Below are 27,405 nucleotides of genomic sequence, written 5' to 3' on the forward strand. Positions count from 1 at the left end.
GTCAACGTCCATGCTTCTAAACCATATAGCAAGACGGGGATGATGAGTGACTTGTAGAGTTTGGTTTTTGTTCGTCGAGAGAGGACTTTACTTCTCAATTGCCTACTCAGTCTGAAGTGGTATCTGTTGGCAAGAGTTATTCTACGTTGGATTTCAAGACTGACGTTCTTGTTGATATTCATACTGGTTCCAAAATCGACGAAATTATCTACGACTTCGAAGTTGTGACTGCCAACAGTGACGTGGGAGCCAAGTCGCGAATGCAACGATGATTTTTTTTGATGACAGGAGATATTTCGTCTTGCCGTCGTTCACTACCAGACCCATTTTCTTTGCTTACTTATACAGTCTGAAGAAAGTTTTAGCTATAACTTCATTAAATTCCTGAAAACTAAGTTTATTGTTGAAGAGATCTTCATAATAAGCCAACGAAATAAATCACGTTGAGTCATTCTAAAGAGCGCTACTGGCAAAAGAGACAGTATGTTCCCTTTGTGAGTATAACGATCCGCCGACCTTGCCTTTTGTAATGGCATAGAGCATACTTATTGAAGCTCTACTCTGCCCAGACTAAGTTTCAAGGTGATCAGTAGTACTTCTAAGACCACTTCATATTAAATGAAGATAGTTGCATTTACTTGCTGTAGTACAGTGGTGACTGAACCCCTTTTCTACACCAATTCATGTGCTCCCAGTAGTTAGTATCAGCAAATAAGATGTCTATCATTGGCTACAACAACAAACACGCAATAATAACATTTCAAAGCAGCTATGAAAGCTTTTATTCGCACCTCAGTAGAATATAAAAATGTTACGCGCACGTTTGTTTCGTTTTGTGCTGAAAATTTCTTATTACAATTCGCTCATTGTGGGTTTACTGCCAGCTCCATTGGATGGGAAAACTCTTGAGTTTCGAGTCACACGTCTTTATCTCGTACACAGCGCTGTCATACATCTTTTCTGTGTACTCGCCACAACTTATGCGGGCTACTACTATTTCAGTCGTGACTTCTTGACAAACGATCCAATATTGCAGTGGACCTACAGCCTTACACATGTGACGAAGAATCTCTTCATGGTGGTGCTTGTCAAGGAGATGTGGTGCAAAAGAGAAGACATAAAGTCGGCGTATGTGGTTTATCGTGCGCTGGAAACTCGGCTTAAAGCATACACAGAAGCTGCAAGTGGACGGATTAACTGGAATGTCGAGAAAAGGAATGAGCTACACAGGACAACAATCGATCAACGCGTCGAAAATCTCATTATTTTCAAATTCTGCCTGGCTTATGTGCTAGTAACAATGAATGTTTATAGTTTCTTGTCTCAACACCCGGGCACTGATGGTCGCTACATGCCGATCACACTTATCTCGTTTGCGTTGCACACTTTTGTTATAACCGTCTCGGGAAATTTCTTCTATATATACAGTCAACTCTACAGACAGTTTTCGCAGATAAATTCACAGTTAAAAACACTCTTCGAACAACTGCATGTTCAAATGTCCCGCAGAAGCGTTGGTGCAGAGTTTGCCAGTCATATCAACAATCTGGCTATGCTACACCTCACTGGTTACCGTCTGACGCAACGCATATTCAGAATCGGCGAGCTGACTTTGGCTGCCTTGCTGCTGCGGCTATTTACAACCAATATGCGTGCGGTATATGGAGCTTGTCTCCTCCTCAGCCAGAATCAGACAAAGAATTTGTGGTTGCAGGCCAACGAACTGGTGTTCACGGCGGTCTTCTTTGGCGATACGGCAATGATGATGGGTATGCTGGATGCGATGCTAACAAAATGCAATCGCACCGGACAGTTGCTGCGAGAACATGCCGGACTCGTTGACACCTGTGAGAGCAATAGCTTGAGAAAAGCGGTAAAGTAGTAGTTTATGCATGTATTTATATTAAATAACTAGTCTTGGGTTCCAAAACTCAGTTTTTCGAAGGTTTTTGATTTTAGTTACACAATTCTTCATAAACAGACGGTCATGCGACTAGTGAGCTTACTCCAACTCGACTTCTTGAGTTTAGATTCAAATTTTTAAGCACTTTTAATGGGGCTGACAGATCGAGAAGACTGCAGGAAATGTTTTGATCAGTGCTCCAGGCAAACAGTGAAGCAACTATTGTGCATTTGTACCGCATTGGCAAGTCTATGCTGTAAGCATCTGGGGTCTCCACGGTATGATACACTAGAGGAGGTGGTATCGATAGTGAGATCACAGTGTCTGTTAAAATTCGCGTCAAACGCTGGCATCCTAAAGGATGACTACGTCTCTTGGACCTGGGAACTGAACTCCATCTCATATCGCAAAGGACCAAAGCTGGTCTATGTCTGGTTTATTGCCTACCAGTTTAACCTAACCTTTAAGCACTTTTATGACAGGTCTCTCATTATAAGCTTTCGAACAGTTAGGTCTATTAATTTTAAATATTTTAACTGAAAGACTAAGGACAGATGGTTGCTAGTCAGACATTGAAGCTATGGAATAAGATTCCGTCTGAAGAAAAATCAAGTCAAAGCATGGATTTATTATGGTATAGCTTTAGCGTTCTTGATAGTAATGTGCCACGAAAGTAGCTTATTCCTCAAAGACGTCTACGAGTTCCTACCACATGCAGCGTCCGAGTTTGCTGGCCCCTTAATTTATTCTGGATTCGTGCTCTGTTATTGTTGTAGTAATTCATCTCCAGTCTTGAGTCTTGTTCTTACTGATACCCAATACAGTTTTGGCTTTGTAATCAAAGTGTCTATCATTTATAATTTCTCTTATTTTTTCATTTAGTTGGACACATTTGCCTCACAACTGAGTTGTCACAAACTTCGCTACATGCTATGTGGTCTCTTCGAGTTCAATAAAGAAGCTACGCTGCAATTCTTTTTGATGGTATTGGTGAAGACGTCCGTGCTGGTCCAATTTGATATGCAAAATAAGTTAAGAATAAATAAAAATTAATAACACATAAAAAAACAATAATGTTAAAAAATTGTATTTTTATATCTGAAATTCGGTATTATGGACTCTCGATAACTCAACCCCACTTAGCATCATAAATGCCCAGATAGTTCATGGTCTTAATTAAAATCACCCTGCGAGAGAACGATCGTAGTATCGTTGACATCAGTCAATCACACAACGCTACTTGAGAACATCGAAAAATCTGCGCTCTCTCCAGGACTGAAGGGGTGAACTATCAACTACCTGAGCGGTAGTCAATCATCCGTACTATACCGAGGTAAAAGCTACGAATTGCGAATAATTAAGGGGTTATATACAGTTAGGAGGTCGAAAAAAAGGCATTTTTCAAGAATTTTTTCTAAGCAAACTATTTGGTTTATTGATTTGAAACTTGGCAGGTATATTATGACAACCTTAAACTATATTCACATGTTTTTTTTTGCCAAAAATAATTATCGGGAACGTTGATATTGCCAATTTTGCAGAGGTCCGCAAAAAAAAGGCCTCTTGCGGTGAGCACGATATCTCTGGACTGGATCATCTAAAAAGCAAAAACCAGATAAATTTCATTAATATAAGAAATAATCTAGTGATTGATCGAAGGAATTAGCAAAAAAAAATTTTTTTGAAAAAATGGCGTCTACTCAAAGCAAAAGGTTCGATTTTCGACCAAAATTCGTGTCTTTAATTGTTTCTAAAAATAAGAAATTTTCATCGGATGGGGAAATCCTTCGATTAAGTACTAAAAAATATAGTTAAGAAGCTTATGTAAAAATTTCAGACCGATCGGTTCAGCCGTTTCTGAGAAATCTTGCTCACCGATTTTGAAAACACCGTTTCGAGAAAAACGAGTTTACAGGTTTGAAAGCACTTTACTTGTAGTCGGCGCGCCTTCACTAATGTGTCTATAACTTCGAAAATATTCGTCGGATCGACTTAAAATTTTGTATGTGTATAGGTAGGTAGGTATATATTAAGAAAACGTAAAAACAAAAAAATCGATTTTTTGAAAATCCTAACTGTATATAACCCCTTAAAGAGGGGTTCCGCAGGGTGGTGTCCTCTCCCCATTACTGTTTAACTTCCTCACCTCGGAACTCACGCAACCATCAACCTCTATCACCTCTTACGCTCATGATTGCATGAAAATGACGTCAGGCAATGGAATCGATGACATGAGTTCAAACTTAAACGGCTATCTCTCCGACCTTTCTGGCTTCCTCGCTGCACGGAACCAAATACTCTTCCTCACTAAATCCACAGCTACCATATTCAGAAACTGGACGAAGTTGTACAGACTTGACCTTAATACATATTGCAGTCGATGGCATTAAGATTCCGACTGTCAATAACCCTAAAATTTTAGGTGTGACTTTCGACAGCCTATACTCCTTCACCCCTCACACGACCGCGATTATTGCTAAAGTACAGAGCCACAACAAAATCCTCAAGTCGCTAACCGACAGCGCATGGGGAAAAGACAAAGAAACGTTGCTGACAACATACAAGGCAATCGGTCTGTCGGTCCTTAACTACGCCGTACCAATATGGTTGCCTGGATACAGTGAAATGCAGACGATGAGGATACAAATATGTCAGAATACTGTATTCCGGACTACGACAGAATGTTTCTTGATGAGCGCCATCGAAACTTGAACAGTGGGGAGCACAATGAACTCCTCTTCAAACAGTTTCGGCTGAGATGCTTTCGCAGAAATCATCCTGCGAACACTTGCTTCGAACGGAACTGCCTCCTGGGAGCATCAAGAGGTCCTTCCTCAACTACGTCGACGACATAAAACAATACGCCGACCAGACTTCAGACGCAACAGACTTTAGACATGCACTCATCGCCATACACAGTGGAGAAATTAACACCTTCATCGACTCCCTCTCTGTGAATGGCGTACCCGGAGTCAAAGCACTACCCATTGCAGTCGATGAGCTCGAGTTGCCGGGAGATTCGAGTGTGGCCCTTACGCAGCTTCGTTCGGGATACTGTAGCAGGTTAAACTCCGACTTATCCAGAATAGACCCTGATATATTAAACAAATGTCCAGCGTGCAATAAGTCTCCGCATTACACTAGCCACCTCTTTGCATGCCCTGCTAATCCTACACATCTGACACCCTTCTCCCTTTAGTCCGACCCCGCCGAAACAGCATGTATCCTGGGTCTACCGTTGGATGACGTCGATGACAACTTATCTAATCCTTAACATCCTAACGGGGATTAGGACCGAACCGCAAGTTTGAAAACATAATGGCAACCCCCTTTTACCGTTACCGCTTTTTGAGTGTTTTTAACCGTAAGAATGCCCCAGCTTATTTCCCCCACTGTGGTGTATTTATTCATCTTTAAGGCATGTTAATTGCTTTAAATGAAATTCAGTTTAATATTAATTTAACTTTATTTTTTTCAATGCAATGTTTATTATTGTATTTAAAATCTGTAAAAAACTAAATACAGGTCTACAAAACTATTATTTGTTTCAAGGATATGATGCAAAAATGAATTGCTATGGCCAAAAGTAAAATCTTAATTTACTGTCTAAAAGTATCTACATATATTTTAAAGGGTTATATACAGTTAGAATTTTAGAAAAGTCGAATTTTTTATTTTATTTTCTTAAGCCCGGCTTCACAGTCCCTACTTAAGTCGTGCCCAAATAAAATCTTAGCTAAACATTGTTGCAGACTGAGTAGTCGTTTGCGTTTCACAGTCAATGCTTAATTTATATACAATTTTATTGTGATATATGGCAACGTTATGGGCAACATATGTTTTACAAATGTCATCCATAAAAATATGTTTGAAATATTTGAATTATAATAGACAATACATAAATTTGCGAGGAAAGTTATATCGAAGATGGATGACAACAACAAAAGAAACCCGAATTTCACCGCTAGCGAGTCGGTGCATCTATTGAAATTGGTGGAAATCCCAATCCGCTCCATATTTTTGCAAAAAAATAATTTCTTATTGTTCTTCTTTTGAAATAACTGAAAATTCAAAACAAAAATCAGCTGTTACTTAAGCCCTGCTAAGTCTTCCATTTTCAGTGCTTAAGTATAATTTAAGTATGAACTGTAAAACAATATTTTCCTGTTTTAGCTTAAGCGCAATTTAAGTATGGACTGTGAAACCGGACATAAGTCTTCAAATACAGTTAAAAGAAACCATCAATCTGGAAAATTCGCATTTTCGGTCTTCCAACTGTATATACCCCTTAAATTGTCTATAGATTTTTTTTTAAAGAATTTTGAGATATTTTTAAGAAATAATAAAACAAAACATGTACTTTCATTAACGAACATTTTTCAAGTGTTCGAAAATTGCTTGCCATGTCTGCGGATTTTGCCTTATTTTTTTTTTTTTTTTAAATACAGATCCGACTTTAATTTTAAGACTATGCCTGGAGTAAATGTATTACAACACACCTCATAAAAATTTTGCAGCCTGCTATGCCTAAAACACTTTTTAAAACTTCACTTAAAAACTTAAACCGATTTGGGTTTGGCTTTGTCACACTCTCATTAACTTCTATGCACTGTCGTTAAATTTACATATGTATGTAGTATGTATGGTTTAGCAGCGACTTAAAATTAAATTTGTCATACGATTATGTGTGTGCCAGTGTTTTTGTAATTCGAATATTACGTATTTACGCACACAAAGTACAGCATGTTTTAAACACCTGATACTTGTGGGGTTGTGAAAAATCGTCACGTGATTGATTTTGGGGTGGAATTATGCGTGATTTTTAGAAAATTGCAATCTTCAGTTTTTTTTTAGTATTTTTTGCAAATTTTATTACTTTAGATTTTTGTTTTTTTGCATCATTTATTTTTCGACAAATCATGACTTCCCTTAGCATTATTGACTGTTGCCTAATTTGTATTATTTTTGCTTCAATTACTGTTTTTCATTTTCTTCTTGTATTATTTTTTCTCCAATATCTGTTTTCATTTTTTTTCTTACACCTCGATTTTCCATTTGTATTTTATATTTTTTCTACTTCCCTTTTATTTATATTCTATGCATTTATTTAGGCTTTCGCTTTTTATTGACATTTTTCACATTCACTTTTATCTCGTTTTATATATTTTTTAAATTTTTATTGACATATTTGATATACTTGTGCCTCGATTATTTCTCTCCAACTTCATTTCATACCATTTTACCGTTTTTTCTTTACATTTTTGGGTGGGGGCCGGTATGTAGGGGTGCTTAACGCACTAAATATATAATACATATGCAAAAAATTGTGCAATTTACAAATATAATTTGACACTCGTTTAGGTATATGCGTTTATTTCTATAATTTCTGTTGTTTTATTATATTTTTATCATTACATTTTTGTTTTTGTTTTTTTTTTGTTTTCAAATTTAGTACTTTGTTACAGTAATAATCATAAGTTCATTTTACAAAGTCCATATAGCACAAGGCTGCAAAAATCGTTGTGTACTTGCAGCATATTTCACCTTTTGTTTCTATTTTTGTAACTCTTCTACATAAACTCACCAGCTTTCTTTACCGCTAACGTTACTATCGACATACATATGTATGTAACTACCCAAATATGTATAATATGCGCATTCGAACAGTGCTTACAACGCTAAGTAATGTAAATTATCGTAATAGTAATCGATTACAATACGAAATGTGTAGCTTATATGTATATACATAAATAGTATAATATTATGCTGTAACCAGGTGCATAATAATAATAATAATGAGTTTGTCTTACTTTATAATTAATAATGTCTGTTGTTGCTTTTGTTGCTAAACACATATGCAGATGTACTTGACTACATCACACAATAGAAATATATCGATTATTTAGATTTGTAAATATTATAACTAAATTAAAAGCTAATGTAATGTAAACGTATTTTGTAAGCGGTAAAAATCAACATACAAAACTAAAGCAAATTTGTGAATAATAATAACGTTTACATATGCATATGTATGTATATAAAATCATAAAAAAAATCATCACATTTGATGCACAACGACTTTCGTTACCACATTTTCATAAACAAGCGCGCAACGTAAGTTCATGAACGCGCACTACGCGTGTCTGCGCTACGCAGGATGCTAGTAAAACATACACCTTTAACGTTTTTTCCTCAAACAACGCACAAAACTACAAGCGTTTACAGCACAGTATTTGTTTTTTTTTATCCTGCTTTGGGCGCTACTACTACAACGCGCGTTAACACTTATGCCACAACATGACTATTCTTATTCAGATCGGTTAAAAGCACCGCGTCCAGATCCTCTGCATCCAGCAGCTCTACGCATGCCTCACCATTCACAGCATTTGTTGCAAGCAAACTGTTAGTGCCCACTGACGTCACAATGCCGCTGCCACCATTTGCATGCGGTTGCGTTAACTCGCCATTGGCGATCACTATGGCATCGGGTGAATTTCTGCGGCGTTCACGTTCACGTACAATATGTGGCGCTTCGTTGAATTCGTCCAGCTCGTCCATGCCTTGTAGGTGTTAATTAGTGTTTAATAAATTTGTCACATCAAAAATTTATAAATATGAAATGCTCACCCGTGTATTTGTTGCCGGCGAGCAGCAAATACTGGCCCGAGCGATTGGGCCACAGCAAGCCGGTCATTACGCAATAAGCCAGACAATCCGCCGAATTGGTGATGCCAAGCAGCAACTTGTACCGCCACATAGGGCTCACTTGCAGCGCTACAATGGCGACAATGGGTAAATATATAAACCACACAAGACTAGAAGCGCCCAGATGCAGCAGGAAATCCAGTTTTTTGGTGGAATGCTCGTATTTCATGGTGTTGCGCAGCTCGTAGAGGAACCAAGTCATGAATGATGTGCTGCAAGGTTTTGTATTAATTATACAAATTTTTATTAAAAAATCAAAAAATTGTTAGCAATAAGAATTAATTTATATAAAATTTTTGCTTACCGTAAAATCAAAACAATCCAACCCGGCCATGTCTGGTATTCATCAATGTCCGATATAATATCCACCTCCGTCTGCAAGTAAATATTTTTGTTATTTTTTTTTTTGTTTTAGCAAAATTTAGCGGACTGTACATACCTTATCCCAAACATAAAGGAACATTTGAAATGCACAATAGGGCACCCATATACTCATCAATATAATCCAACCAGTGCGATTAATTTGCTGACGTGTCACGGCCCAGCCTTTAGCAAGCAGTAGCAAAATCAACATAAATGTGGTCTAAAAGTGCAGAAAATTCATTAAATTCAATATGATAATTAATACTAATTACATTGTAACATACCCGACTAAATATATCCAGTATATCGCCTGCTGTCTGCATATTCGGCATGCCCACGCCATTTATGGCGAACTTTATCAGATGTGCTGTGATGAAAGCTAAACTGACAAACTCGCTGGCCAAGCTCAGCGTGAATAGACGTGTGACGGGATGTTTTTGCAGGCGCACCGCGTAGATTTGCACCGGTAGCAGCACCATATAGACCAGCAAGAATATCATATACATTTCTAATAAGTTTTGTTGATCGAAAGAGAACTGAAATGTGAGTGGATGCGCGGCGGAGTTGTTGGGATGCGTGTTGACAACGTAAATATCATAGTTAAGTTCATTGTGGCTTTTGAGATGATCGTATGCTTGCCATTTACATGCGGTACGATTATGATAGCAGGACGTGAGTGCCACATACCAGAATCTATAAAGAAAAAAATATGTTAGTGTGTTGTGATTGTAGATTTTTAAATTGCGTATCATAACGTACTTAAAAATATCAATTTTCATGCTTAAAACGCTTATAGACTTAAATGAAGCAAAGGAAGCGTTCACGTCAACAAAAAAAAGATATGTTAAATTATTCCCAAACGTTTTCCAGAAACAGTAGTATAAAACAATTGTTCAAAACCGCGCACGCGTATGTAAGTACATATGCACAGATTAATACACAACAAAAAAATAATAATTTTATTAAACCGCCAGCCATACACTTTACCCGACAACCAATTTCTTGTACGCGTCCAATTGCTTCATTAGCCTGTGTACGAAGCAATTGGATGGTTGCTGAACTCTCAATGGAGTTCAAGCAACATACATATGTATGTATTTATAAATGCAAGAATACATTTTCATAGCTTCGCTATAAACAAGTAAACATTCATATAAAATTAAGCATGCAAGACCAGATGTGGCATATTTGCAAAAAGTATTGTTGTAGGCAAAATAAACCAACAATCAAAATATAAATGTATTTAAGTTGAAATAATAGCGTAAAGTTGCTGAAATATTTAAGCATAATGTTTTGCGTGTTTAAAAATCTTTATAAAAATTGCAGCAACATAAGCAATCCTTGCTATTCTACGAACAGAAGTACTTGCTTATCTTATCGCAGTAATGTTATTTAAATGAAAAGAACACAGCAATGGCAGAAAGCACTCTGTGAATTTATTTTATAAAGTAAATATAATATTTTTTGCGGTTGGAACAGTAAGCGCTGAATTCATAATAAGATCGGCGTGGCAAATACACGTGTTAAGATTGGCATACAGCAGCAGAAAATGTTGTCTAGCAGGTATTTATGATGTGTGCAGTGCAATGCAAAAATAGCAACAACGCAATAAAACAATAAAAATGCAATTGCTTTCCATGTAAAAAATGTATACATATACATATAATTACTTCTACACAATCACATTTTTTTTTCAAGTTATTAACTATTTTTATTCGAGCTCTATTTAATTTAACACTTTCCACTTTTCTCACTTCATTCCCTAGAAAATCTCAGTTATCTTATCAATAACGGACACTTTCCGCCTTTGCTATCTTACCTCGGCTCCGTCACCTCACTTATGGTGTAGGTAAATTGTCGCTGTGGTATTACATTGCTGGGCGTATCTTCGTCAACGCATAGCTGACCAAATGGGCATGGTACACGACGTACATAATCACGTTTACCCTGCTTGTTGCATGTCTCATCATAGATTAGAGGTTGCAAATGCGCAAACATGCGTTGGCACGCCAACTCATGGTCCACATGACTACGATTGCTATAGAAATCAACAAATGCCACCTTGTCCAGCACCACTAATGAAATGGGCTGCACAAATGTATCTGTTGCTGCTGTGATATTGCCATATATGTAGCCAAATGAGCCACCATGTGGTATTGACACTTCGGCCTTTTGGAAACCAAATTTGGTGATCACTTTAAAAAAGTCGTCCGTGTGAAAAGTGCCTGTGAGGTGTATGGCAATAGTATAATTCCATAGTGCTTGAAATACATGCAACCAGAGGAGGGGTCGAAGTGATAGACGCAGCCATGACGGCGGCCGCTGCCGCTTCATAATGCCAAATGAATTTTGTTATTATTTATTACTTTTTTTTTGTATATCTCCACGTAATTTTAATGTTGTGTTGGCGCTGCTCTAGCTGTCTGTCCGCTGTGTGTGTTTGCAACTCCAAATATTCACTTTCACACAAACTGTTTTTGTGAATTTTATATGGGGCGGAGTGTTGCAATTTGGTTTTCACTTATAAATGTTGCGTTGGTTCACGCATATTATTATTTTACTTTTTTTGCATCTTTTGGAAAACTTTTTGTTGTCTTTCACATATTGTAATTCACACAAACTTATATTAAATTTTGCAAAAATTTAACAAAATAGGCACCAACGCACACACTTTCGAAATGATAATAAAACACCAAAAGCAAAAATCTTTCATTCAGCTGTCAACAAATCATATAGCAAACGTGTTGCCATATTGTTGTGAGAAAATTTAAATTAACTTTGATTAATTATTATTGATTTTAAACTTGTTCTTCTAACTTTTTATGTTTGCAGTTAAATTTTTAAGAAAATTTGGTTTGTTAAAGTTAACTATTAAATTTTATAAAAACAGTTAAATTAGTAAGGTCGTGTTTTTCTTAACTTTCGCTGCTCTTAAACACCCTGCATTAGGTTGTGCACTTAGCTTACACAAAATCCACTACTCTGGGTATTGAATAGTTGACCGTTTGCATGAAAAGCTTTGCAAAGAGGAGAATATGTGAAAAGTTAATTTCATTACAACTAATATTAAGGTAGAATTTTTTTTACATCAAGTCGAGAATATGATATCATGTAAATGGCCGTTGCCACAGTTGATTATCAGTTGAGCCCTTTTTACGACATTTTTCATCACTTTGGCCAGAACTTCCGGTTATAGGTCCTCACATTCTTGACGGACATTGTCTTTAAGAGCTGCAAGAAATCTGGAGCGGTCAAATCAGGCGATCTTGCTTGCCAGCGCAAATCGCCAAAACGGGAGATTAGGCGTCCGGGAAATGCATCGTTCAACATATCGGTTGTGGCACGTGTAGTGTGTGCCTTTGCGCCGTTCTGTTGGAACCACATGTTTTCCAATCCTAGTTCATCAAATTGCGGCAAAAAGAACTCGTTGATCATTGCTCTGTAGCGCTCATCACTCACAGTAACCGTGTGGCCCGTGACGTCTTCGAAGAAAAAAGGCCTGATTACTCCTCCAGCGAAAATAGCACGCCATACAGTGACTTTGAGCGGGTGTAATGGCTCTTCGTGGGTTACACGCGGATTTTCACTGCCCCAGAAGCGTAAATTTTGCTTATTTACCTAGCTGCTAAGATGGAAATGGGCCTCATCACTCATGATTATTTTTGATGAAAAATCATCTTTCTCTTGGTGGTGATTCAGGATGACTTGAACGTACTATATGTTAGACGCGATTGGCGGTAAGCAGCTAATAGCTGATGCACCGTCTGTACTTTGTACGGAAACATTTTGAAATCTTTTACCAAAATTCGCTGTAAACACCGTCGATTGTTACCCATTTTCGTTGCACGTCGTCTGGTCGATGTCGACGGCGCTTCCATGACATTCTCGGCAACAGCAGCAATATTTTCTGCAGAACGGATACTCCGGGGTCTGCCACGCCTGGCAGCATCTCGTCTTGTGCCAGTCTCTTCGAGACGAGCGGCTAAACGTCGCAATGTTTCACCACTAGGCGTCGGACTGTCAGGAAATCTGCGACGAAATTCACGTTGTGCCAAAGTTACCGACCGATTATTGGTCAAATAAATAGTCACCAATAACCCGCGTTTTAGAGCAGTCAAATGTCAAAACAGAACTGACATTAGAGGTCAATTGCAAAATTTATAGCATTTTCTATAGGAGTATCACTTTTTCGCCACCCTGTATCAACGTCGTTTTTTGAGAAATTTATTGGTTGTTTATATGTTCTTTGTTTTAGTGTTTTAAAATTTTTATTTTTACCTCAAACCTCCAGACTTAACATGCCTCACTCCACGTCTCAACAATTTGTTGACATATTCCTTTCGTTACGGCGACAAATATTCACTAAACTCAACCAACATAAATTGATTTACTTTGGGTTGACTGCTCGGTTTCAAAATTTACACCCTTAGGTACATTACTGTATATCTTTTATATTATATATTGTGACAAAAAAGTACCCGGAAATTGCATATAAAACGAAAATTATTCAATTATTCATCAATATTTATTTTGTCGCCTTCAAAGTAATCCCAACCAGATGTAACACACTTATGCCACGATTTTTCTGGTTCTCGAAACACTTTTCAGAAGCCCTTTTTGGGATGGCCGTCAGCTCCTTCAGCTAATTTTGTTTTATCTCTTCGATTGATTGAAAACGGGTTGCACGGTGCGGCCATTTCAGTTCGGAGAACAAGAAAAATCACACGGAGCCAAACATGGTGAATACGGTGATTGATCTATGGTATTCATTGCGTTTTTGGTTTTATATTTTGCGTCAAATACTTTCAGAGCTTGAGGGTTTGTGTCCAATCGGACGACATGACCTAGCCAGCGCAGCCACTGTTTCTTGATTCTCTGAACTATATCGTCGTGTAAAATCCATGAATTGTTCTTCCACAATTGCGGCCGTTTTCGACGGATATTCTCACACAAACGCCTTAATATGGACAAGTTGAACTCCTTATTGACCGTCTGTTCTTCCGGAACATATTTCTGATGCACCAAACCACGAATATCGAAAAAACTGGACATCATCTTAATTTTTCAGCGGCTTTGGCTTGTTTTTTTAGTTTCGGCTCGTTTTTTCCGTACATTCCGATGATTGTTGACTTTTTTGCATGTCAAACTCATAAACCCATGTCTCATAGTTATAATGCTCTCCATGAATGTGGGATCGAAATTCGCACGATCAAGCATGTCCAAAGAGGCTTATTTACGGTACACGTTTTGAAAAAAATTCAGCTTTATCGGAACGAGTCGAGTAAGAAGGCCTTTCACACTCAAAATATCCACCAAAAATTATTCGAACGGAACTCGCGAGAGGTGTCGAACTCTCGTCTCACCTCTCTAGCACTTGCCTGACGGTTTTTAGACACTATATTTCCTTAACTGTGTTCATATTTTCATCATCATATTTTCGTCGAAGGTCGTCCAGAACGAGGCATATCTTCAACGGTCTCTCGACCTCCTTTGAAGGCTTTATATCACACTACTGAGGTGTACCGACTTAAGGATACTCCTATCAACTTAGCAAGATACATTTTTTGAAATGTCATATATCCAGGCAATTTAAATCACAATTTCCGGTTGCTTTTTGGCCACAATGTATACGCGCAGCATTTGTAGGCTGGTGACTTTGGGTCAAATGTCAGTTAGTTGAAGCCAAAAAGTGATTGTTAATTTATAACTGTTCACACACTATTAATATAATATTAATTTTATGGCATACACATACAATTACATATTCACACACACACATAAACATGGTATGTATTGGTTTACTGGTGTTTACTTATGCAATTAAAGCCTTTAAACATTAATAACGGTTGTCTACACAAAGCATAGACGTCAGTCGCTCAGTCTTTCCAACTTTCTTCGTTTCTTTTACCCACCTTCCTTGTCCTTTTCTTCGCAACACTTGCTTGCATGCCCCAAAATTCCAGAGCAAAATTAAGTGATATGACCGACCTTCTGGCATTTAGTGACACTTTGTGTTTGAACCGTTAACCCGCTTTTCATACAACAACACCAAAATGTGACCAAAGTTCATATACAAACATGCTTACCTACACATACACACGTATATACGTGCGTACAGATATCAAAACCTTGAGCATAGACGTGAAAGCTGGAAGCAGAGTGAGAGAAAGAGTTGAGGGGGTTGAGCATATCATAAATATTTGCCAAGTGACCCATTCGTGTGGAATGCAACACAGCAAAAGGATTGTTTTAATTGTTTCAAAACTTCGCCGAATGCTTGTGAGCACACAAACGCATATACACATTCAAATAGCGGGCGACATGCAACAAAATGCGACATGGCAAGCCAGCGTTTGCCCCAGAAACGACGAAATGTAGTGATGTGTGCGTGTGTGTGTATGTGGGTGGGTGCTGTAACGCAATCCCGCTCGTAGAACCCTGGCATATAGGGCACTGCAATAGGCGTGCGGTTTGTCACATTCTTTTTTCTTTATTAGTTTTGCACCCAAAAGTGAGGAGTGAGGAGTGGGGAGGCGGTGGGCTTGTGAGCGAAAAGTTTTTCGACAGTTTTGAAAGTTTCTCCACTGGCCATTCTAAATGGAGTTTTGCTGGAATAGGATTATTTTTCGCAACCGATATGACTCGGAAGCTGGACACGCTGCGGTTGTTGGCAGCGGAGCATGCCACTGCGCAAATTAAAGTTGAGTTTGCTATAATTGTGTGGATATGACGTACATTAACAGGGGAAAGTTTTTATTTTACGTGCATAAAACAAATAAATATCCATTTACGTACTCACATGTGAGGGAATAGATCTCGCACATATAATTTATTTATGCTTTAGCTGACGTTTGAAATGAAATTTCAAATGCTTAAATTACGTTGCCGCAAATAATAAAAAAATTAATGGAAATCCCTCCATTTTTGCCTGAAATATATTGCAATTAAGAAGAATTTATTTGAAGATCTCGGAGAGAAGAGTGAGAAAGGCTGCAGCTTGAGGTAATCCAATAACTAAGCGACAACTTAGAGTCTCGAACTCACACTATAACCCAGCTGCAAATATACCTCTGCGGCAGGTTCTAAGGCTTCATTGCTAGTAATTATGGTTTGCAAAACTGTGTCTATATCAGATATTCAGTTCTACAAAAAGAAGAACACTGTACCTACTACCTTCCCCCTGTGGGTATGGGGGACTCCCTCAGCGTTCGGGGGGGAACCGAATATACCCGCGGTAAGGCATGCCTGTCGTAAGAGGCGACTAAAATCCAGGCCACCAGTCCACAGTTGTGTGGAAACTCAACTGGTTGTAGCTTCGATTACAAGGTCATACCAAAGACTTTAACCTGGTACCACGGAGAGCAGTAACCCTTGGAGGTAACTCCAATCTGCTCATTGGGTTTGGCCCTTTGTGGAGATTCGTGGTGGCTGTGGTTAAAACCCAAATCGCGGGAAGAACTGACTTTGTCAGTTGGAGTGTGGAGTTGCATTGCAATCTGGTGCCATGCACACAGTACGGTAGAGGTTTTAGATGGGCCTCGAACCCTACCAAGGTGGTTAGTGTGTCCATGCCACACTGCCAATTGGTACTGAAAATGTTTACCCAATTTTCAGCGCGGTGATCAACGCATTGTATTGATCCGTTGTGCTTCTGAGCACCGTGGAGTTAAGCTGTCGACAGTAGGATCCCACGTTAAACACAACTAAACGTTGTACCTACCACCTACGAAGGAGTGCAATCTATTCTACATGAACATCTTTATCGACCACGCACTGGGGAATGACATGCAACATATCTCTTGCCTACGAAGAACACCGCATGACTCTACCCACCTATTTGAATGGCTAGGTACTCTATTTATCTAAGACCTCTTTTCTCACAGCTCGACACTGTGGATACAGCATCAAAAAATAAACCTTTATGTGGTTCCAATGACACTTGCCTTACCCTTTCTTCAAACAAGGTTCTAGACAATCGTTAATACAGGAACACTAACCACATGTGATCGATTCCTAAAGCTCCATCTGAGGCGATTTATTTGTGATAAATCTTATGTATGTCATATCATTGGGATCATAGAAATATAGTATATACGGAACAATAATCCTGCTGCCTGAACAATTCCCCAGTCATGGTTCTAGGTAAACAGTTACATTCGTTACATTTACTAACCCCAATTTCTACTCTTTCGTCTACGCTGCTCACCTTGTGAGTAACGCTTGTGTAAGATGCGTTAGCCAACCCGTGTGGCACATGGGGTCATGGCTAAGAGAGGGGAACCTTCAGCGGAGCCACTCTGACATATTTGGTTTAAGGGTTCGCTGAAGTCTAATTGCAGTGTCTGTTCGCCAGAGGTGCGGCTGCGAGCAGGCGGCCGTCTTGCAACAAGCGGTTCGCTATATATATAAGACTTTATACTACTCGCCTAGCGGGGTTATGCGCTGATTTGGGTCCGCTACGTAGAAACCTCTCCCAATGAAAAAGAGACAACAGCCTCGGCAAACATAATAAAGATTATGATTTAAGGGCATGCAGCAGTAATCGGTGTCTAAATTGGGAAAGTACCGGTGCCCAGCTGGTCGATGTCCTCGTAAAAGTAATGGTTGACATCACCGCCGTCCAAAAAGCGGAGACGAGCAGGTTCTTGTGACATTTACTACTGCAGCCTTATAAAGGACCGCAAACTTGGTGTGGGTTTCGTGGTGGGAAAAAGACTCAGTACCTACATTTTTCCACATCACTGATTTACGCCCACGCCTCGATGGAAGAGAAGCACGATATAATCAAAGAAAATTGTGCTTGGCGATTTTAACACAGCGGGTAAAGAAGGCGTCTTTGGTACAATAGTGAGAAAATTCAGCCTCCTTGCAGAAATCTCTCCAAATGGGTTGAGGCTGATCGACTTTGCAGGGGCTTGAAATATTGTTGTCTGTAGTACTAGGCTCCAACACAAGAAAACTCATCAAGCTACTTGGCCGTCACCGGATCGGAAAATTCAGAATCAGGTCGATCATGTTGTGATAGATAGACGATGTGTCTCCATAGTACATACTTGACGCGGCAGACGAAAAAATAAAAAAGCCAAAACGCGTGAGTATGAAAAGCTAGAGAAGCTGTCCGATAGCGATAATGCTCGAAAACTCTGCGAAAAAATGCAGCTGCTAACGTAAGGTTTCAAGACCGGAGCATACTCTCGTAGGATCTATAGAAATGATCCAGTGGCTGATGTTCAGACTATACTGAAGTTATGGAGGGAACACTTTTCCAGTCGATGGCGATGGTTTTTCTATGTCCGACTATGATGAGTGTGGGAAAGACTGAGCTCACCATTAACAAACTTATTGCGCTTTATCAACGTGGCATTAAAAAATCTACTATCAACTTTATTTCAACATCTGCCAAATCTTGGAAAATAGCCGTGATACACAACATCTCTTCGTCGATTTTGAAGCCGTCTTCGAAAGCACGCAAATGAACTGTCTCCATGCCGCTTTGTCTGAAGTTGGTGTCCCTGCAAAGCTAATACGGCTGTTAAAGCTGACGTCAGGATCGAAATGGATCTCTCCGAGCCGTTCGATACCAATAGAGTTTTCAGACAAGATGACTCTTTAGCATGTAACTTCTTCAACCTAGAGCTGAAGAAAATAATTCGAGGTGTAGAGCTAAATAGAGTAGGTACAATTTTCTGTGAGAGTGTACAGGTATTGAGGTACGCCGATGATATTGGTATCGTTGGTTTCAACAACCGGGCCGTTAGTTTTGCTTTATCCAGACTAGAAGGAAGGAAGCGAAACCAATGGGTCTAAAAGTCAACGAGACCAGGACGAAACATCTCCTGTCATCAAATCAACAGTCGTCGCACTAGCGACTTGGCTCCCACGTCACTGCTGAAAGTCATAACTTTGAAATCGTAGATAAATTCGTCTCTCTTGGCACCAATACTAACACCAACAACAATATCAGACTGGAAATCCAACGCAGAATCACTCTTGCCAACAGGTTAACTCTCTGGGCTAAGTAGGCCATTGAAAAATAAAGTCCTCTCTCGACGAACAAAGACCAAACTCTAGGAGTTCCTTATTATTCCCGTCCTGTTATATGGTGCGGAGGCATTGACAATGCCATCGTCTTCTGATTCGGCTTTAGGAGTGTTCGAGATAAAGTTTTTGCGTAGAATTTATGGTCCAGATTGGAGGTTTTGTAAGTGAGTATCCGCCTTCAGTCCGTTGGAGATATCAGGTGGAGAAGGACCTGGCTGCACTTCCATCTCGAATCGGCGCTAAATACACAAAGCAGAGACAGTCGCGCTGTTTTTAACTCGGCTATAACCGCGTAAGCCGTGTCTACGCCAATACAGAAGAAGAAGAATTTTGGCAAGCCGATATAAGTGTTCCGGCTGCGGAAGGAAACGTTGTAGAATCCGAATTTTTATGAAATAAATAATCCAAAATGTTTTCACAGAATATTCGCTAAAACTTCTTCTTCGGCTAAACTCTTATCGCCCTTAAAGTCATATCATCTAATTTAAGCTTAAGTTACAAAAACAATTCTATTTTACTTTATGACTACTTTTATAAGCACTTACGCATAGCTTATCGCACATTAAGCCCATAAAAATTATGAAACATCAGCAACAACACGACCAGACAGTAATGTCACCAAAACAAAATCAAAACGAAAATGTCAAAGAATTATGGCAAACAAGCGGCCACTCGAAGTCATCAGATAAGCGACAATCGGTCAACAATTATCGTTGTAAGTAGCCATGTTATGAATAATTTAGGATATGATCCCTCGATAACCGTTAAGCGGCCAACGCAAACGGCCAGCGCAAGCGAGCATCCCATCCACCCACAACTGACCATCCGTGCGCGTCCTCGAAGCGCTGCTTTGGTGGATGACTAAGCATGCCGGCTATGTGGCTCCCACTAATCCTGTCGATATTGCTACTAAATGACAAGTGCTGATGTTGTCATTTCATTCAATCATAAATATTAAGTAAAATACATCCATATATCAAGTGTCTCGATAAACCAACAAAAGCGGTGTGGCTTCGTGGAATGTGGCACAGCGTGGCCTGGTTGAACGGTTGCCTGCTTGAGCGTCGTTTGGTGAGGGGGCGATTGTGTAGTAAAATGGCCGAAGGCAGCTGGCTGTCGGTTTATTTGAGTGTGTGTTTTTTTCCTGGTTCAATATATGTATGAAGTTTATAGCGTTGTTTGTTGTTGTTGTTCTTAATGTTTTTTTGCTGCTCCGCATATTTTGCTTTGTTTATTATTTCTTGTTGTTGTTGGTGTTGTATTAGACGTACTCTCGACTGTAACAATCGTAATCGGCCAATCCGTTACGTCAATAATTGATGACAAGGCAGAAATTACGCAAGTTAACGGTGGTTATTGTTTTCTTGATGGGTTCAGTGTCTTGGGTTGTAAACAAGCACGGAGGGGGCACAGTGTTATGATGCGGAACTTTAAGGTCCGTTTATATATGTATGTTTACGCACAGACTATGTAAAGTAAACAGGGTGAGTTTGATGTCGAAGCTTGATGTAGTGGAGTTAGTTAATTGCGGGGTTAAAAAATTATCGGTCTATGCCTTGAGAAAGAAATCAAAAATTATGAAAATAGACGGTTTGCCTCAGCAGACTCTTGGGGTTACTCTTAAGACTTCTGGAGCTGACTTGGAACTTGTACATTTTTTAAGTGAAAGGTAACTCAAGTTAATAACTTTCGAAAAATCTCAAAAAAAATAAAGCATACAACCGTTCTGAATTGTTCAATAAAACAAAAACGCTGTGGGATGTCAATGAAATCCAACACAGAATAGCCTTGCCAATAGGTGCTACTTCGGACTGAGTAAGCAATTAAAAAGTAAACTCTTCTCTCGACGAATAAATTCTAAACTTTAGAAGTCGCTTATAATTCCCATTCCGTTGGCTTTAGGAGTATTCCGGACAAAGGTTTTCGTAAGATTTTTAGTCCAGCTTTGCACGTTTTTGCATCAAAACCCGTCTGTGAAAGTATTTTTGCATGGCCACTATGGACCCGTTTGCAGAAGTCCAGACGCTGAACACCATTTTCGACGGTTTTCAAGCAATTTCCTATTCGATATTCGTACGAAGTTTATCAGTCGTCGCTGGCTTGCTGGCATAGACCATAGATCATCGCACGACCGAGACGGCCAATTGACTAGGCCATTTAGTGAGATCACCCGTTCACCAAACATGGTTTTCAATAAACTAAAATTGGACATTCATTGTGGGACTTGTGGCGCCGTCCTGTTGGAACTCAATATTGTTCAAGTCCATAATCATCCGACTCTGGCCAAAAACATTCGGTTATCATTGAGCAGTAGCGACTCCCATTCACAATAACGTGCCGGTCTTGATCATCATAGAAGAAGTGCGGACCAAAGACGCCGCCGGCCCATAAACCGCACCAACCTATCATTTTTGTGGGATGAAATGGTGACTCATGGAGTACGTGTGAGTTGCTACCTGACTTATTTTGCTTATTGACGAAGCCATTGAGCCAGAAATAACATCATCGCTGAAGATGATTTTTCAAAGAAAATCCGGATCATTTTCAAGTTGTTGGTCAGCCCAATTCATGAACATACGACGTTTCTGTTGGTCAATGAGCTTCAGTTCTTGCGTTTTATCTTTAAAGGTTGTAAATCAAGATCTTTTCGCAAAATTCGCCACAACGACGTCACAGAGATGCGTAACGCTTGAGAATGACGTGTGAGAGATATTTGGATCTTTCTTAATTGATGCGCTATTGGCAGCTAAGCGCACTTCTTAGCCTCACTGACACGGGAACATTTTGTACTGTACCTGTGGATTAAAATTTTTCCACTAGACGCTCAATTGTTGATCTGACAGGACGATTATGATGACCATAAATTGTAGGTGGCACTCTTAAAGTTAAGACCACAGACTCCAAATTTCGGTAGTAAATTTTAGTAATTTCGACTCGTTGTTGTATCGTATATCTCTCCATGATGAAATGGCAAACCTTTCCGACGAGAAATGTCAAAAGAGCGAAAAAAAATACGGCGTGGTTTGCTGGCCTTAACGGTCTACTCATGTAGCGTCTCTATTCAAAAATCCGTTATTATGAAATGGCGCACCAAACGAGTATAAATCAAAGAGTAGCTGTCAAAAAGACCAACTGCAGAAAAAGTATTGCCTGATTGAAGCCCACGCGCCTGAAAAAATTGTTACTTTACATTGAGATATTAAGAAGTGGGGGCGATAAAGCTGGACCTTGCCATCATCAGGTATATCTAGTTTCCTCAAATCTGTTGTTATTTCTATATTTCTGCCGGATAAATAAAGTTTAGTTGGATTCGAGCTATTTCTGAAGAGAACGTACTCTTGGTAGTTAAAATCATTAATACCTTAAACGAAAGCCTTGGTATTAAACTACTTTATTAGTACTTCATTTTATTTACTTTCGTATTATTTCAGAACTTATTCCTAGATGTATGTTTTGATGTATTGAACTTGTGAAACACCCTTTTTAATAGGAAACGTGCGTTGCCCTTATCAGCTTTATATTTTTCTAGTTTCACCATTGACGCTTTCACTACTGCCAAATTGACTGACTGCTTCGACGGGCTCAACTTATGAATAATAAAAGTTCTTGGGCCCGTGGGCTTGTTGATGTTCAAAGTGAAATTCCGTTGGTCGGAAGTTGTACAACCTTTGCAGAATTCTACCCTTCGTCATTTATGGCTTGTATCTGGCAATTTGTCGCAAATATGCTGGGCGCACATAGACTCACATTCCAAAGGCAAAACACATTCTGCTCCCTATTAGCCTGCTCTTACTGCTGCCACATAACATTTGATTTTGGTGACGCCACAGTGATGCCACGCGTGGTCATTTAGTTTTTCTTCTTTTTTCCAAAGTCATATTGCTAATGGAATGGGGTTTGTGGTGGTACTACGGGGGTATTGAACGGTTTTCTAACCTTACACACACACCAAACAATTTTGTATCAATAAAACGGAAAGTTGATTGTGGTGCCACTATTTCTGTTGAATGTTGATTTGTTTATTTGTTCAACAATTTTCTGGGCTTATAGTCAATAAACAAGCGTCCATATTAATATTATCATATATACATATGTTTGTATGTGTACTTTTTGTTGTTGTAGCATTAAGCCAAAAATGCTGGCGACGTTTCCGGCATAAATAACCGGCATTAACCGTGGTCCTCGAATGGCGTGCGTAGTACAGGCAGCGGTTCGTTAATTTTTACATGTCAGCATGTAGTAGGTAGTTGGGGTCAAAGCTATATATATGTCCGTAGAACGCTTAATTTTGAAAGTATCGGTGTGTGTGTATGTATAAATGATATTTATTTATTGTAATTTTAAAACAACTCGTGCGTTCATTTGTTTTGTGCGTAAACAAATTCGTCTGTGGTCGCCATAATGACGTCACTTTTAGCTGCGTAGCTTTTTTGTGCTTTTTAAGGCTTTAATTTTCATTAAATTCTTTTATTTTTTTAAATAAGCTTGTTCCGTTTTATGTTATGATATCATGTTGTTGCACTTTTTAAGTCCAAAACAATCTCTTCACAAGACGGGCGGTGAAATAGTAGATGACTTCCGTGAAGCTTAGAGCACTGCAACCCAGGAAAAAGCCAATTAGACCGCCAATATAAACTGGAAAGAGATATTATAGTTTGGATATACATACAATATATTTTAATAAAGATTATTATCAGAAACTCAATAATTTTGTAACTTAGTCCTGCCATAAGTCCTGTTACAAGTTAAGGGTGTTATGAAAATTAAACTATAATATAATTTTTAATAAAGTTAATGTTTTTTAATAATGTATTTCCAATCATCTTCAGCTGCGAAATCAGGTACATTGTTTTTTAGCCACTAGTGGTTGACTTTTGCATTATGTCTGGGAGCAGATCTGCTCTCCATCGAGGAGAGTATAGTTTTGAACTCTCTTTCAAAGAAATGTGGAGGTGTAACAGCTTTCCCTACAAAACCTCTTCCTTTGCTTACTAAAACTTTTTCAACAGTGAGCATTTTTTTACCTGTCAAAATGATACATTCATGGTCGTTGACCGTCTGCTACTTAAGAGCCGCTCGCATCTCTTGAGCCTAGTTGGTTTCAAGCACGTTGTCAAAAAAGAAGCAGTGCTTCAAGCAGGTTGTTTTCGAAGTTTTCTAAAAGCAGGCCCAGAAAACATGATATTTCGACGGGTTCGGGGCTATAAGGAAGGGGTATTAGATGAGTTGGATGCAAAAAGGTGGTTAAACTCAAGCGGTGACTCATTCGACGAAAAATATTTATTTGGTATCTCGGGGTCGATTCTGGATAAGTAGGACCTTAACTTGCTATAGTATTTAGCTCAAAGTTGCGCAAGGGTGGTGGTTTGACTCCAACTACGGTTTCAGCGAAATCATCCCCGCACAAACTGCTAGAAGAGAAGTGCAGTGTGTTCCTTGGCCGTAAGCATGCAGGCCTCACCATGTAGGTTTTCGACAGGATGCATCAAGAGGAATCCTGTAATGGTATGCAGTTCAGTATTCTGATACGTCTAAAGCTTCTTTGTCTGCCATTCACCATATCCAGGCGACCATATCGGTGCAGAGTATTTGATGAACGGTTGGCCGTTTGACTTGTATGTTGTCAACAACGTTTTTCTGTCTTTTCCCTACGAGCTGCTGGCTAGCAAAGAGGTAAAATGTAAAATGTACCGTCTAAAATCTCAGGATTGTTGACAGCCGGATTTTTAACGCTATTGAGTGTGATACTGAGATACTGCCTGTACTGTACAGTCTTCTTCTTCTTTACTGGCGTAGACACGGCTAACGCGGATATAGCCGAGTTTACCACAGCGCGCTAGTCGTTTCTTCTTTTCGCTATTTGGCGCCAATTCGAGATATCTAGTGAAGCCAGGTGCTTCTCCACCTGATCTCTCCAATGGAGTGGGTGTCTTCCTCTTCCTCTGCTTTCACCGGCGGTTATTGAATTGAAAACCTTCAAAGCTGGAGTGTTCTCTTCCATCCGGACAATATGCCCTACTTGAGACCAATGATATCAAGTCACACGATAGGGAGTCCTCTTGTCTGAAGCGGCTCGAAGAGGTCCTTCCCGTTCCTGACGGAGCTTTTGGTGCTTCCCAATATCAGCATATGAGCTTTCCGAGGATCATTCGAGGCTGTTTTTTCTTTTCATTGGGAGTGGTTTCTACGTGGCGGGTTCCAAACCCAGCGCACAACCTCGCTGTGCAAGCAGTATAAACTTTTATACACATGTTTATAGCGAACAGCTTGTTTCGAGTCCAACGTCCGCTCACAAGCGCACGTCTGGCGAATGAACGCTGCAATTAGACTTCAGTAAACCCTTAAACCGAATACGTTGGAGTGGCTCTGCTGAAGCAACCTCTCTTTTAGCCGTGACTCCGTGGTTCAGTTCTTGCGCAAAGGTTACTAACGTTTCGAGAGTGTGCGGCGAGAAGGCAAGAGTATAAATTGGGTATAGTACAACTGTAACTGATTACTGAGAAGCATAAACTATACCCCCACTATGGATTTAGTAGGAGATGATGTCAGTCTCTTTTCAGAAGAAAAGCGAGAAAGATCGGTCTGATAGCTCATTACTTTCGAACACATGCCATCGATACCTTTGTCTAACTGAATATCGTACAATTATCTGCATATGAGGTGATAAAGTTTCCCTCTGGTGGTTGGGGGAGTCTCGAATTGAAGTTAAATAGTAGCGAGGAGAGGACAACACCATGCGAAAACTCATGTTTAATCCTCTTTAACTTAGAGTTTAGACCTCGAAATGAGGACACCGCCCACAGAAACTCATGTTTATTCTTCTTAACTTAGAATCTTGATCTCAAAACAGTACGAATTACACAGATAGTTCTTTACAACCTGACAATCTTTTTTTGTGATGACTGCCTGACCTTCAAAGCGAAAATTTCTTATGGAGTGATTAATAATATTCTATTTTGTAAGGAAATTAATTATAGCATAGCCGGCCTACATTTATTTATTATTTTGTATAAACTGGTCGAGAAGTAATCTACGTTTTCAAAACGGGTGAAATACTCGTAAAAACACAGACAGCTGGCACTTACCCAACACATCAGCAAATGAGAAGAGCACATCACGTCTAAGCTGCATTTTAGGATAGTCTATAATGCCCCACTGGAGGTTGGCGCCCAAAAACCAAACTCTGGATCGCTGAAATAATTCAAATGACACAAGAATAAAATACAGATGAATGTAGTAAGTCGAAGAAAGTAGCTGTTATTTTTAGATTTTGAAGAATCGCCAACCATAATTCGAAACAATGAACGCACCTAAAATGATAAATCAAGCAACTTCTATAATGTTGTTGTCAGAAGTTGTAGCATTTCTCGATTGCAGCACTTTTCATTGACACATTGTCATTTTTCGAACAACAACACATTGCAGTAGCATACTAAAGCGACTGTACTCAAATAAGACTATCAATTTCGAAGGAAAATATTTTCCTTCCACTGCGCTTTGAACGCTCATTCCTCGACGAAGGTTCTCATGCGCATGAAAAAAGGACGAGTCGTTAACAATAATACTGACAGAATTTTCAATATTGTCGCATTGCAAATACACAGAGCATTACGATTATAAAAATCCGTTACAACACATTCCCACTTTGTATAAAAGTATGCAATGCAATGCAATGAAAGTGAGAGAGGGAGTGAGAGAGAGACAGGGATACAAGAATGAAGAAATGCATTCGACAAAAAGTGTGGAGGACCAAAAATATTTTTATCGCCAATAATTCGGCATACAAATGGTGGCACTAACAGCAGCAGCCGGATATGCTGGTTGTCGAACTATTGCATGCTAACAACACTGGGAAATTTGTGGCAACGCACACACTGTTGCGAGCGAGGATGTGCATTTGCGGAAGTCAACATTCGTTGGCAAAAGCAGCACCGGCAGATAGTTATACGAGTCACTTATAGGGTAAGCGGGTGTGTGAATTGATTTTTGAGCTTTCGACTGCCATATAACTGTAGGTAAATCAGAACAGGGTGTTTATTGAGGAACGCAACTTTATTTTTGGAAATTCTATTTGTAAATAATTGCTTCAGTGAGATTCCATTCAGAATACCACATAATAAATTCGTCGACTATAGGGTACAGTGGAGGGTAATTTTTTCCGTTTCCACCTTTAAATACAGTTCTTCTAGACAAAAAATATGGCGGACCGGACCTTGGTTTCCTACAAATACTGATCCAATGAACCGAGAAGTAAATCCAACATCTGTTATTATTTTTTCAGTACTCTTTCTTCTGCAAGAACTGAAATCGTTCGACCTTCCCAAGCCACATCGCTTCACTCTATGAGCTCCTGAAAAGTACCAAGAAGTTCTGACGCCTTTTAGCCAAATTTT

At 39.3% G+C, this 27,405-nt stretch overlaps 4 protein-coding genes across 4 annotated transcripts in view; 2 read left to right on the top strand and 2 right to left on the bottom strand.

Moving 5' to 3' along the window:
* The window catches only part of LOC125777285 (peptidoglycan-recognition protein LF-like), a 578,030-nt gene that overhangs the window by 8,197 nt on the left and 542,428 nt on the right, over window positions 1–27,405 (top strand). The gene's annotated exons all lie outside the window — the stretch shown is intronic.
* On the top strand, window positions 809–2,956 carry LOC105222715 (putative gustatory receptor 58a). The gene is made up of 2 exons (XM_049451651.1): window positions 809–1,873; window positions 2,786–2,956. Exons 1-2 carry the CDS (start codon window positions 809–811, stop codon window positions 2,954–2,956), a joined length of 1,236 nt encoding a protein of 411 aa, XP_049307608.1.
* LOC105222710 (integral membrane protein GPR180) lies at window positions 6,237–11,662 on the bottom strand. The gene is made up of 6 exons (XM_011200142.4): window positions 10,791–11,662; window positions 9,256–9,664; window positions 9,048–9,191; window positions 8,913–8,983; window positions 8,531–8,820; window positions 6,237–8,463 (listed from the first exon to the last, which is right to left on the bottom strand). Exons 1-6 carry the CDS (start codon window positions 11,303–11,305, stop codon window positions 8,189–8,191), a joined length of 1,704 nt encoding a protein of 567 aa, XP_011198444.2. The 5' UTR covers window positions 11,306–11,662; the 3' UTR covers window positions 6,237–8,188.
* LOC105232958 (sodium channel protein Nach) overlaps window positions 22,389–27,405 on the bottom strand; it is a 37,531-nt gene continuing 32,514 nt past the window's right edge. The window contains exons 8-9 of the mRNA XM_049452563.1: window positions 26,098–26,203; window positions 22,389–23,647 (exon numbers count right to left, since the gene is read on the bottom strand). Of these exons, the coding sequence (XP_049308520.1) occupies window positions 23,538–23,647; window positions 26,098–26,203 (216 nt within the window). The 3' untranslated portion in view covers window positions 22,389–23,537. The remainder of the gene's footprint in view (window positions 23,648–26,097; window positions 26,204–27,405) is intronic.

Source organism: Bactrocera dorsalis, chromosome 3 (genome assembly GCF_023373825.1).
Source record: "Bactrocera dorsalis isolate Fly_Bdor chromosome 3, ASM2337382v1, whole genome shotgun sequence".
Classification (NCBI taxonomy): domain Eukaryota; kingdom Metazoa; phylum Arthropoda; class Insecta; order Diptera; family Tephritidae; genus Bactrocera; species Bactrocera dorsalis.